This window comes from Lotus japonicus, chromosome 4, assembly GCF_012489685.1.
Source record: "Lotus japonicus ecotype B-129 chromosome 4, LjGifu_v1.2".
Classification (NCBI taxonomy): Eukaryota; Viridiplantae; Streptophyta; class Magnoliopsida; order Fabales; family Fabaceae; genus Lotus; species Lotus japonicus.
In genome coordinates this window covers 48,101,520-48,113,327 of record NC_080044.1, presented here as the reverse complement: position 1 = coordinate 48,113,327, position 11,808 = coordinate 48,101,520, and the positions used below count along the sequence as shown (strand labels likewise).

The window sequence follows — 11,808 nt, the reverse complement described above, 5'->3', positions numbered from 1 at the left end:
GCGAGCTCTACAGCGGGTCAGAATCGCTGTAAAAGGCCAAATTTAACCGCTGTAAAAGACATTTTTTGGCGTTGTGTTCCATTAAACTTTCTCAAAAAAAAATTTAGGGGTCTATTTTTATTATTTACCCAAGGCCTCCAAAATGTCTAGACCGGCCCTGTTGTTGATACCTTTGCTAAAGAAGATTGTGACGTAAATGATTTTCTGTAGAAAATATATACTTTTTCGGTTTCAAAATAGTTATCTTCCCTAAAGAAAAGAAATATCAATATAATATTAAGGAGAAAAATGAGAGAGAGAGAGAGAGAGGTAGAGAGAGAGAGAAGGGGGGGGGGGGGGGGAAACAGGGCGAGGGTTTTTTTCCTCCGCAAGAGGGAGAGATGGCTATGATCGCTGGACAAGAGTTGAGAATAAGAGGCGGTACCAGAGGAAGAACATCACCTCTTTCTTCTTCTCTCATTTCCCGGACAGCCATGGTGAAGTGGAGATGTGGAGAATTTTTCAAGATTGGGGAAGAGTCTGGGAAGTTTTCATCCCAAACAAGAGGGATAAAGGTGGAAACCGCTTTGGTTTCGTGCGTTTTTCCGACGTGACAGAACCTTCTCTGCTGGCAAGGAAGCTTGACAAGGTGTTTATTGGTAATATGAAACTCTTCGTCAACATCCCTAAGTTCTCGAAACCTCATAGGGATAGGAGCATCCACAACGGACCTCGGAAGATTCCCTTCCACGGAACGGAGTCGCGCGTCCCTGTTCCCGGTGAATACAAACAGGCCCTCTTGAGTGGTTTGGAGCCACAGATGAAAGTGAAAGAAGGAGGTTATGTCACTAAGCAGAATAAGGAGAAAGCACCTTTGGAGAACAGAAAGGCTCTGAAGGCCCCTTTGGAGACAAACTCCATGCAGTGGCAGATAAGTGGCTTTAACCTGGATGGAAACATTCAGAGTTGGCTCGCTAAGAGCTGGGTGGGAAAACTCAGGAAGCTAAGCGATATTAACACTCTCCAACAAAACTTCATCTTGCAAGGATTCAGAACCTTGAAAGTGAGGTATTTGGGGGACTTCATTGTTTTACTTTCTGGGGAAGGGGAGGAAGACTTAAGCAACACATTCCACGACATGGATAATTGGTTATCCTCCACTTTTGAAGAATTGAACCCTTGGAAACCTATCCCTTTCTCTGACCACAGAGTGACTTGGCTTCGCTGCTTTGGCATTCCACTTCATCTCTGGAATCATATTTGCTTCAGCACCCTCATAGCAAGTTTTGGTTCTTTGGTGGCTCTGGATGATGCCACCCTCTCTTTCGATAGGGTGGAGTTTGCACGACTGAGGATTAGAACTAAGAACCTGTAACCGATCATGATCACGAAGAAGGTGAAGCTCAATGGTGAAGTCTACAATTTGCGTTTTGTCGAGGAATCACAGTGGCATCATGAGATTTGTCGTGGCTGCAATATTGTGGAGGAAGAAATAGAATCTTCTGTTTGGTCCCAGGACGATTTGGGGGAAGAATCGTTGAACTCGTATGAGCCGGAGGAAGAACTGCCTGACCAGCCACCTGAGCAGGGCGAACACTGGAATTTAACGGCGGCCCTAATGGGTACAACCAGCGGCGAGGCTGGTGGAGCTAGCGTCCAAATTTCGAGTAACAGAGATGGCCAGGCTCTGGGTTTGGTTGGTGATCCGTCAGACAAAGAGACAAAAGAGGGTCAGGTTGCCAGGGTGACAGGGTTAGAGGCAGAAGGGGATTTTGATTTACTAGGGTTGGAGGTCAACGGGGAACCAATTTTGTTGGAAGTGAATCCCCAACTCTTTGAGTGTGGGTCTGAAAGAGGCCCAATTGCTGATGTCGATCCTGATTTTGATGAGAGTCATGCTGGGCCACGTGATTTTTTTGTTGCTGCACCCTCCCAATGCACTAGTGGTTTCCCAGAAGGCCAACATGAAAAGATTTTGGCACAAAAAGAAATGCCACTTCCCATTGATCGTGGGACCCAGGATATTTCTGATTCCCTATCCTCTTCTCAATCGGTATTACCCACACAAAATCCCAGTCCTTCTTCAGCAGGCGCAACACTTAATTCTTCTGGCGAGGATGCGGGTTTTGTCCCTTCTTCTGTGAACGTAGGTTCTGTTTCCTTGGCCTTATCCCATTAAGCACTTCAACATCTGGAGACCTCCGAGTTTCTTGCTTCTCGTTTCTTGAAGGAGAGAAGGGATACTAAACAGAACACTGATGCTCTCCCTTGCGGCCTTCGTCTCACTTCTTCTTTCTCTAAAAGAAGGGAGGTACGCCAGCACGTTTTTTCTGTCTGTAGTTCCTTATCTGACTCTGATATAGAAAATTGCAATAGAGTTTACTGGATGAATAATGCTAATTTGGAAGCCAGGAATTTGTGGTATCTTGGTAAAGCCATTGGGGTTTCTCACAAGGGGAATGAGGATGAAATTCTAAGTAGGCTTGAATGTCTGGAAAATAGGGATGCTGCGACAGCTCTTGGTGAGAATGGTAATGAAGCTGGGATCACAGTGGTTGATCCATGAAGATCCTCAGTTTTAATGTGAGGGGTTTGGGCAACAAAATCAAAAGAAGGGTAGTTAAAGATTTGATTAATCGTGAGAAGATTGACATGGTTTGCCTTCAGGAAGTAAAAGTTCAAACTATTGATATTTCCTTATGCAAACAGATTTGGGGTGATGTCTTTTTTGACTGGGCTTTTTCTCCTGCGGTTAATGGGAGCGGAGGATTATTATGTGTTTGGAGAAATGATGTCTTTAAAATTCAGGATAAATTTTGCAGCAGCCGTTTCATAGGTTTGAGGGGTCTTTGGGGAAGTGACGAGATCCCCTGTATTATTACAAATATCTATGCCCCTTGTGTTGTCGAAGAAAAGGCTCTTCTTTGGGAGGAAATTCTGAATTGGAAAGCTAGCTGCATCTGTGCTAATTGGTGTTTTCTGGGTGACTTTAACGCAGTAAGAGCGCCACATGAGAGAAGAGGAATTGGTGCAAATTCTACTCAAATTAGAAGAGATACTGAATGCTTCAATGCTTTTATAGAGGCAGCTGAATTATTTGATTTACCTTTGGTGGGAAAAAACTTTACTTGGTTTAGACCTAATGGCCAAGCAATGAGTAGACTTGATCGCTTCCTAGTGTCCCATGGCTGGCTTTCTTCTTGGCCAGATGGTGTTCAAGAGGCTTTGGATCGCGAGATTTCTGATCATTGCCCACTCTTATTTCGGTTAGCCAAACAAGATTGGGGACCTAAACCTTTCGGTGTTCTCAACTGTTGGTCTCAAGACTCTAGTTTCAAGCCTTTGGTTGAGAATAGCTGGACTTCTCTACATTTTGATGGTGTGGCAGCTTATGTGATTAAGGAGAAGCTCAAAGCACTCAAAAGTAAACTTAAGCAATGGAACTTTGAGGTCTTTGGCAATTTGACCACAAAGAGGAAAGCAAAAGTTAAGGAGATAAATGATTTAGAGAAGAGAGCGGAAGAGACGGATCTTAATGATGATGATCTAAATAAGAAGAAAGAATTGAGCGTTGATTATTGGAGACTTGCCTCTCTAAATGAATCTTTGCTTTGTCAAAAAGCGAGGATTAGTTGGGTAAAGGATGGTGATGCTAACACGAAGTTTTTCCATGGCATGGTTAATTGGAGAAGGAGGAAAAATTCTTTGTTTGGCCTCAATATTGGAGGTGTTTGGATTGAAAACCCAGCTGTTATAATGACGGAGACCAAGGATTTTTTCTCCAACAAATTTAAAGAGGATAGTTGGAATTCTCCAACTTTAGATGGCATTCCTTTTGGCCAACTTTCCTCCATTGATAATCTGTTTTTAACTGCTCCTTTTGACCTTGTTGAGATTAAGGAAGCGGTATGGGATTGTGAGGGTGAAAAAAGCCCTGGCCCGGACAGGTTTAATTTCAAATTTATCAAGTCGTTTTGGCATCTTTTTAAAGATGATTTTCCGACACTTCTTGAGGAATTTCATGGAAACGGAAAATGGCCAAGGGGAACTAATTCTTCTTTTATCGCCCTTATTCCGAAGGTGGATTCTCCTATGGGGCTCCAAGATTATAGACCTATTTCCTTGGTGGGGTGCATGTATAAGGTGGTTTCTAAAATCCTCGTCAAAAGATTAAAATGTGTTCTTCCTAAAATCATTGATGAAAGCCAATCTGCTTTCTTGGGTAACCGTAATCTACTTGATAGCGTTCTTATTGCTAATGAGGTGGTTCATGATGCAAAGGGGAGGAAAATCCCTACTATGGTATTCAAGGTGGATTATGAAAAAGCTTATTACTCGGTGAAATGGAGTTTTCTCTTTTACATGCTAAAAAGATTGAACTTCGATGAAAAGTGGATACGATGGATCAAGGGTTGTCTTTCCTCCTCGACCATGTCGGTTCTAGTTAATGGTAGCCCTACGGAGGAATTTAATATGGAGAAAGGTCTTAGACAAGGAGACCCGATGGCACCGTTTCTCTTTCTCATAGTTGCGGAAGGTTTAAATGGGATGTTAAAGCAAGCGGTGAACTTGGGAAAATTCACTCCTTTTTCCTTCGGTTCAGACAATTCTTTGAAAATATCCTTACTGCAATTCGCGGATGATACACTTTTCTTTGGTGATGCATCAATACAAAATGTGGTCACTTTGAAATGCATTCTTCAATGTTTTGAATTGATTTCGGGCTTAAAGGTTAATTTCTTCAAGAGTAGACTAGTGGGGATTGCAATGAGAGGAGACCTAGAAAGAAGGATGGCGGCAATTCTTCATTGTAGAATCACAAAACTTCCTTTTGTTTACCTTGGTCTACCCATAGGGGGAAATCCGAGAAGCATCCGGTTTTGAGATCCGGTGATTGCAAAGATCCAAAAGAGGCTCTCAAGGTGGAAAAGAAAATCCCTTTCCTTTGGAGGTAGATTATGTCTCTTAAAAAGTGTTTTAACGGCCCTTCCATTATTTCATATCTCTTTCTTTAGAATGCCGGTGGGTGTTATTCACAAATGCGAGAAATTGATGAGATCTTTCTTAAGGGGGGGCGGTTGAAGGGGAGGAAAAGATACCTTGTGTAAAATGGAACTTAGTTTGTCGACCCAAAGAGGAGGGGGGTTTGGGTGTGAAGAATTTGAGAATCTTTAACTTGGCACTTTTGGGTAAATGGAGGTGGAGATTATTAAAAGAAAAGGATAGTGTGTGGTGTAAGATCTTAAGGGCCAAATACAATAATTTAGTGCCCTCCAATGCTTCTATTTGGTGGAAAGACCTCCATTCTCTTTGCTTTGATCATGAGAGAGGGGTTTGGATGGATAGTGGCCTTAGTAGGAAGATCGGGGAGGGGAATGATGTGAAGTTTTGGAGTGAGAATTGGCTGGGATCAGGTACTTTGAAGGATAAGTTTGGGAGACTTTTTTGTCTCTCTACTCAGCAACATCACACAGTTAATCAAATGGGAACATGGGTCAATGGTTCTTGGCTTTGGGAGCTACATTGGAGAAGAATTCTTCTGGATAGAGAGAACATTATGGTTACAGAACTTCTGAATTCCATTTCCTCTTGTACTCTATCTGAAGGTGTTTTAGACGATTGGATTTGGACAAAAGAAGAAGGGGGTCACTTCTCTGTCAAGTCTGCCTATCTTTTGCTACAAGGGGAGGTTTCTGAACCTGATAACCAGTGCTTTCGAAAGCTTTGGGCTGTGAAGGCACCCTCCAATGTGCTGGCTTTGGCATGGAAAGTGTTCTTAAACCGAATTCAATCAAAGGTAAACCTTAGTAGAAGAGGTATCCTTTTAGATCCATCCCAAATTTTGTGCCCTTTCTGCGCTCAAGCTGAGGAAACAACTACGCATCTCATCTTTACCTGCATTCATTCATGGCATGTGTGGCATCGAGTGCTTCAATGGCTGGGTATTTCCACTGTTTTGCCCGAGGAAGGGAAAAATCACTTCCTGTCTTTCCAGGACAGTTATAACGCAAGAGATAGGAAGAAGGGCATGAGCTTCATTTGGCTATCAACTGTGTGGTTTTTATGGCACCTCAGGAACAGTATCATTTTCCAAGGTGAAGTTGCTGATTTTTCCTTGGCACTTGATACCATCCAATTTAAATCCTGGTTGTGGCTTAAAGGCAAAGCAAAAGGATTCTATTTTTCCTCTTATGAATGGGCTTCAAATCCTTTAATTTGCTTGGGGAGTCTCTGAGGTTATTCGAAGGTTTTGCTTGGCCTACTGTACCTTCTTTTGTTCTAGCTCCCACATCTGTCATGTAGGCTTGGATGTAGGCTTGGAATTTTTAAGTCTGAGCTTCTTGGTTTAGCTTAGATAGTTTCCCCTCTTCTAGTTTTGTCCCTTTCTTTTGTTTTTTCCCTGTACAAGGGTTGGGGCATCCCTAATGCCTTTTTTATACTTATACATACACATTTTGCTGATAAAAAAAAATCAATATAATATTAAGAAATACAATTTATATCGGTAATTTTGTGTTTCTAATTTACTTTCATCTCTCTTCATTTATTCTTCATACTTCATTTATTCTTCATATTGGAGCATTATATGAATAAACATAAATTAATGCTCCTTTAAAAATTTAAGTAAAAAATAACTATAAAAAAATCTCTAAGTGAACAATTAACGGAGAAAGTAACAGTTGTGAACATAAAAATTGCTTAAGTGGATTTTCTAAATCAATCAAAATTAGATATTTAGAAGATGCGGAAATTGTGTTTTAAAACCAGCAATAGTGGTATTTGGGTCGTGGTTTTGGTTTCATACCAAATGAGTTTTTCCCAATATATAAATCTGTTTTTAGTATTCATCTACTTTGAAAATGGTGTTCACAAAACATTACTATGGATAAATATCCTTTTGGCTAAAAAGCACTTTTGGCCCCTGATGTTTCAAGTTTGTGCAAATTCTGCCCCTACTCTATTTTTGTCGACGTTTCTACCCCTCATTTTTCAAACAGTGCAGCGTCTACCCCTCATGTTTTCAAACAGTGCACCGTCTACCCCTACCCCTCCGTGAGGGGTAGACGGTGCACTGTTTGAAAACATGAGGGGTAGAAACATCTACAAAAATAGATAGGGGCAGAATTTGCACAAACTTGAAACATCAGGGGCCAAAAATGCTTTTTAGCCTATCCTTTTCTATTACAAAAATATTATTCTTCACAAGATAGTCGTTTGTCTCTTGATGAACATTATATATACCTGATCAGCTGATGATCTCATTCACCAAAAAGACAACAAATAAAACAGATATAAATTATTTAACAAGGATTTATGACATTTATAATCAAATCTGAATCAAATAAATGACACTATTGTTCACCATCTTTGGTTCCCTTGCGATACACATGAGTAAGCACAGGGAATTTATTTACTCAAACACTCTCACATGAGGAAAGAAATACTGAACTGAAGGAATAACGAGCAGTTAATCATCCATGCACGTGTAATGAAAAACCACACAATGGAAATAATAAAAACAGAGAAAAGCCACAACTAAATAGCAAACGCGAAGGCCAAAGTAGATACGCTGATTAGGCGCATTGGAAGTCACGTGGGACTTTCTTTGAGCAAACGTTGAGGAGCAAGCTGAGTGAGATGGGAAGGTTGAGGTTGATGCCCAAAATGTTAGCTTTTAGGGCAGTGCAGAGGCAGACAGCAGCTTCAAGATCAACAAGACCGTCGAGGAGGGTGCAGCACGGTGTCACTGGTGGTTGACCCAATGTCACGTTCAACAACCCATTTAGCACATTGGCACACACGCCTAGTTTGAGAGCGTCACGGGGGCATGAACCACCTGAAGATGGGCTAGGGTTGGGGTTTGGCTTTGGCTTTGGGCTTGGGCTGGGCTTGGGCTTTGGGTTTGGACCAGGGCATCCACTATTACAAGCAGAGACTAGTGAAAAGAAGATGAGGTTGAGTGTGAGGAAAACAGCAAGGGAGGAACAAGTTTTGGAGGCCATCTCGTACAAACTCTTGTAGCTAGTAGCTAGTGTTTGGATTTTCCTTAACCACTAGAGTACAAGATGAGATTGTTGATCGAGATGAGTTTTGTTTGCAATGGATAGTGGTTTATATAGTGCTCATAGTGTTTAGGGACCCCAAGTGGGGTGAGTTGTGTAATAAGTGATTATTATTAAAAAAATTAAATTTGATCGGGAGAAATTAAGCTGATCAATCATGTGAAAATATGAGTTTAGCTGGCACTACATTAGGTTTTGGATGCTTATAAGATAATGTGGTCAGTGACATCAATCAATGTATCCATACATAGTAAATCTTTTGCTAATCATTTAGAAGAAATTTTTTATTTAAAGCATATTTATATCTTGAAAACTTCTAAAATTATTACGATCTTCTAAATCACCCATGACGATTTAACATCACCTAGAACTTTACGTGGACCAATAAAATTTAAGATATGTAGACATTTTTTCTTAATTTTTTATAATGGTGAGTTTTTTAAGTTTTATCTTTAGGTGCACTAAAGCTATTGGGTTTTAAGGTTCTCCTATGTATTATTGGAGGGGATTATGCTCATTTTGTTGAGTAATGTTTGTACTTCCAACCATTTCATCAAATAAAAATTCTACTCCTACAAAAAAATTTACAATGGTCTTATTGGTGCAATAGTGTGAGGTTTGTAATAAATATAAAATAAAATTCAGTTTTTGATATATACATCACTTTCTTTTTCATCTCATTTTCACCATATCTCACAATTTTCGCTCTTCTATTCCTATCTCTCACTTAGAGTGGAGGTGGAATGAGGCGTCAAAGAGTTATTTTTCAATAAAATCATTCACACTCAACAATTTAAGCTTTTCATAATAGTTGGTTCATAACACGATATCATAACCTCTATGATTAAGTGTTTAATTTAAAGTTAAATCATGCCTCCATACTTTTTTACCCAACAAGTAAAACCTAATTTTGGGATAGTTGATTCTTGAAAAGGTTAAAATAGAAATCTCAATTTTCTAATTTGATAATCATTATAAAAAGGTACCAAGTAATTGGTGATCCTTGAAAAAAAAATAGACATTGACACATTCGTCTATAATGATCCTTGAAAAATTGATGATATTGTAATTTACTTAGTGCATTCTTGTTGTTTCTTATTGAGATCTATATTGCAGTTCCTTTTAAGATAGGCAATATATATGTACTCAATCCATGCATGTCATATCGCCAGAAACATATGGACAGGTGGAACAGTAATTAATTTAATTAATATCTATGTTAATTGACATATGTAGCCAATTTGTTGCCATCTGCTTCACACAATGTCTTAAGGATTTAAAAATTAACCAGATAAGCCTACTTAATAAGGATTAGGAGCCTAGAATTGAAGCCCAGAATATGTGGGCTAAAATTTAGTTGCACCGCGTTCTTTGATTCTTAGTTTCTTACATCCCACAAAACAGCTTATTACAGTAGAAACTCTTTAAATTAATAATGTCAGGACCGGAGGAATTTATTAATTTAGAGAGTTATTAATTTATCGATAAATTAATAATTATTAATCTAAAGAGTTTTTAAGTAATAATAGTGTACATACCAAACAAAAATGCAACTTTATGATACAATACAAAAAATACAATACCTGAGTTGTTGGATGCAATAAGAAAAGTTACAGATGAGCTCTAATTAGACTTGAACTTTAAAGGAAAACAGACAATTATTGAATCATATTTCAATAGAGTGTAATATTTTTCTTTTTCAGTTTCTATGAATTATTAATTTATGATTTTCTTGGAACCGAAAATTATGAAGGGATCTCCCGAAAAATTATTATCTTATTATTTTATTGAGTTTTTCAATTTTTTACATTGGTCCAAGTCAGGACCGGACAAATTTATCATTTTAGAGAGTTTATTAATTTACCGAGTATTAATTTAAAGAGTTTCTACTGTAATATTCATTCCTGTACAAATTTAAACCGGTAAATATTGACTTGAAATTTTTGTCACAGATGTTTGGCCTGTGACTGTGACTTTCTAATTACAAAACGAATCAAATCGAAGTCTAACCCGCGTTTTTGAGCCCTGGCAATTTGGCATGTTCCCATGGGATGATATTCTACTAATATAGTAATATCAATAATTTTGTGAGGTAATGACAAATTAGAGAGTCACGGGCTTCGTTTAACCAGAAAAATGGGATCCACCACTTCTTCATCATCAGATCATTAAGAATTCAGCTCACACATATCTGGCCAGAAATTAAAACTGCATGCCTGTCCAATTGTAGAATGTGAATGCGCTCTCAGCATTCTTTTGAAAAAACTCTCTACTTTTGTACACAAAAGTTGAAGAAGGGAGATAATACAAAAGCACAAGTTGTGCATTTAGTTTAAAAAATTGTCATAGTATGAAGTAAAACAAAAGATCAACGTAGTGTGACGACAGTTTTTAAAATTGATCACTAAATAAATAATGAATAGTAGCTTGATTACATTTGCTAACATGCACATCAAGAATCATTTTATGCTTGCAGGTAGCTAGTACCTTTTTATTTTGGTCCCATTGATATGCTTGTTTGGGATATGATGTACATGTCCTCTCTAGAATGTAAATATCATTTTCTTGAACCTAGGGTCCATCAGGGATAAGATAAACAGTTACAAAAGTTATAATAAATAGTTCCTTGCTTTAGGCCAAATAAATTTAGTTCTAGGAATTATTGTGTGAGTTGGCTGAGAATCTAACGTAATAATTCTGTAAATAAGTGATTATTCGAGGAAGTGGTGATGCTTCTCAGTGCAAGTTTCTTAAGACACTTCAAAAGCTCTTAATTATTGCTATTAAGAGATGATGGACGAGGTAGTTGTTTCACTACAAGAAAACGGGTATTTTGCGGCGGTTCGCCGCTATATTATAAGCTGCGGCATTTGATGTGGTAGTTCAGGGATCCGTCGTTGTTTTATAACACTTGCGGCGGTTTATTAAAACGCTTAGCAGCGGTATTGTGTGTTTTATTTTAATTTTGTGTACTCTGTGGTGGTTTGTGTAACCAATCGCCACATGTGGCCCTATCATTTGTGGCGGTTTTTTTTTTTTAATAAGCCAAATATATTTAGGGAAGTATTAGGTGTACTTCAAACCAAAAATAGTACAAAGGAAAAGGAAAAAATCTGCAGTCCAACAGGGGGGCAACCGCAGCAAAACTAGAGGACAAAACAAAAGAAACAGATCTTAAACCACCTCTAATCACACAAGTATCTGTTACAAAAATATACACACAACCCGCAGCCCACTAAATGACAGAAAACAGAATTCTCAGGGCATGTGAACAGCACACAAAGGCTGCAAAACCAGCAGGTGGTTGATGTTCTTTTAGTGGCAGTTTGGTGATTTTTTATTTTTTTATTTTATCTGCGGCGGTTCCCCTAATCAACCGTTGTAGTGTGCCCTAATTTTGGCCTTCCCCCTCTGGCAGTTCACTTTCCCACTCACTTATTTTATTTCCCTCTCAATTGAATTCTCTTAAAACCTCAAAGTCGTAATTTCTGCCCTATCTAGACTCTCATTGTGCTCTTCCTCTCGATTCCCTCATCGTGACTATCTCAGTGGTGACGTTTTCCTCGGCCAGAAGGTATGTCCCTCTCTTTCTCTTTTCTTATCTTCTCTTCCCTTCCCTTCCCTTCCCTTCTTTGATTTGTGTTTTACGTTTTCAGATTCAGTGTTGGTGGCCCTCTCGCGCTCAACATCATTGTTCCTCAGCCAGGCTGAAGTTCGTCCCTCTCTTTCTTTTCTTTTCTCTTCCCTTCTTTGATTTGCGTTTTGC

General features: G+C 39.0%; 3 protein-coding genes across 3 annotated transcripts; 2 read left to right on the top strand and 1 right to left on the bottom strand.

Moving 5' to 3' along the window:
• Nucleotides 1–487: 487 nt before the first annotated feature.
• LOC130712860 (uncharacterized) lies at nucleotides 488–1,354 on the top strand. The gene has a single exon (XM_057562676.1). It carries the CDS (start codon nucleotides 488–490, stop codon nucleotides 1,352–1,354), a length of 867 nt encoding a protein of 288 aa, XP_057418659.1.
• Nucleotides 1,355–5,317: 3,963 nt separating this feature from the next.
• Nucleotides 5,318–6,214, top strand: LOC130712859 (uncharacterized). The gene has a single exon (XM_057562675.1). It carries the CDS (start codon nucleotides 5,318–5,320, stop codon nucleotides 6,212–6,214), a length of 897 nt encoding a protein of 298 aa, XP_057418658.1.
• A 1,062-nt stretch (nucleotides 6,215–7,276) lies between these two features.
• LOC130716047 (lipid transfer protein EARLI 1-like) lies at nucleotides 7,277–8,082 on the bottom strand. Its single transcript, XM_057566222.1, has one exon. The coding sequence runs from the start codon at nucleotides 7,980–7,982 to the stop codon at nucleotides 7,554–7,556; it is 429 nt and encodes a 142-aa protein (XP_057422205.1). The 5' UTR covers nucleotides 7,983–8,082; the 3' UTR covers nucleotides 7,277–7,553.
• Between the last annotated feature and the right edge of the window lie 3,726 nt (nucleotides 8,083–11,808).

Coding starts and splice junctions, on each gene's coding strand:
- LOC130712860 (XM_057562676.1), top strand. CDS start 488: ATGTGGAGAATTTTTCAAGATTGGGGAAGAGTCTGGGAAGTTTTCATC.
- LOC130712859 (XM_057562675.1), top strand. CDS start 5,318: ATGGATAGTGGCCTTAGTAGGAAGATCGGGGAGGGGAATGATGTGAAG.
- LOC130716047 (XM_057566222.1), bottom strand. CDS start 7,982: ATGGCCTCCAAAACTTGTTCCTCCCTTGCTGTTTTCCTCACACTCAAC.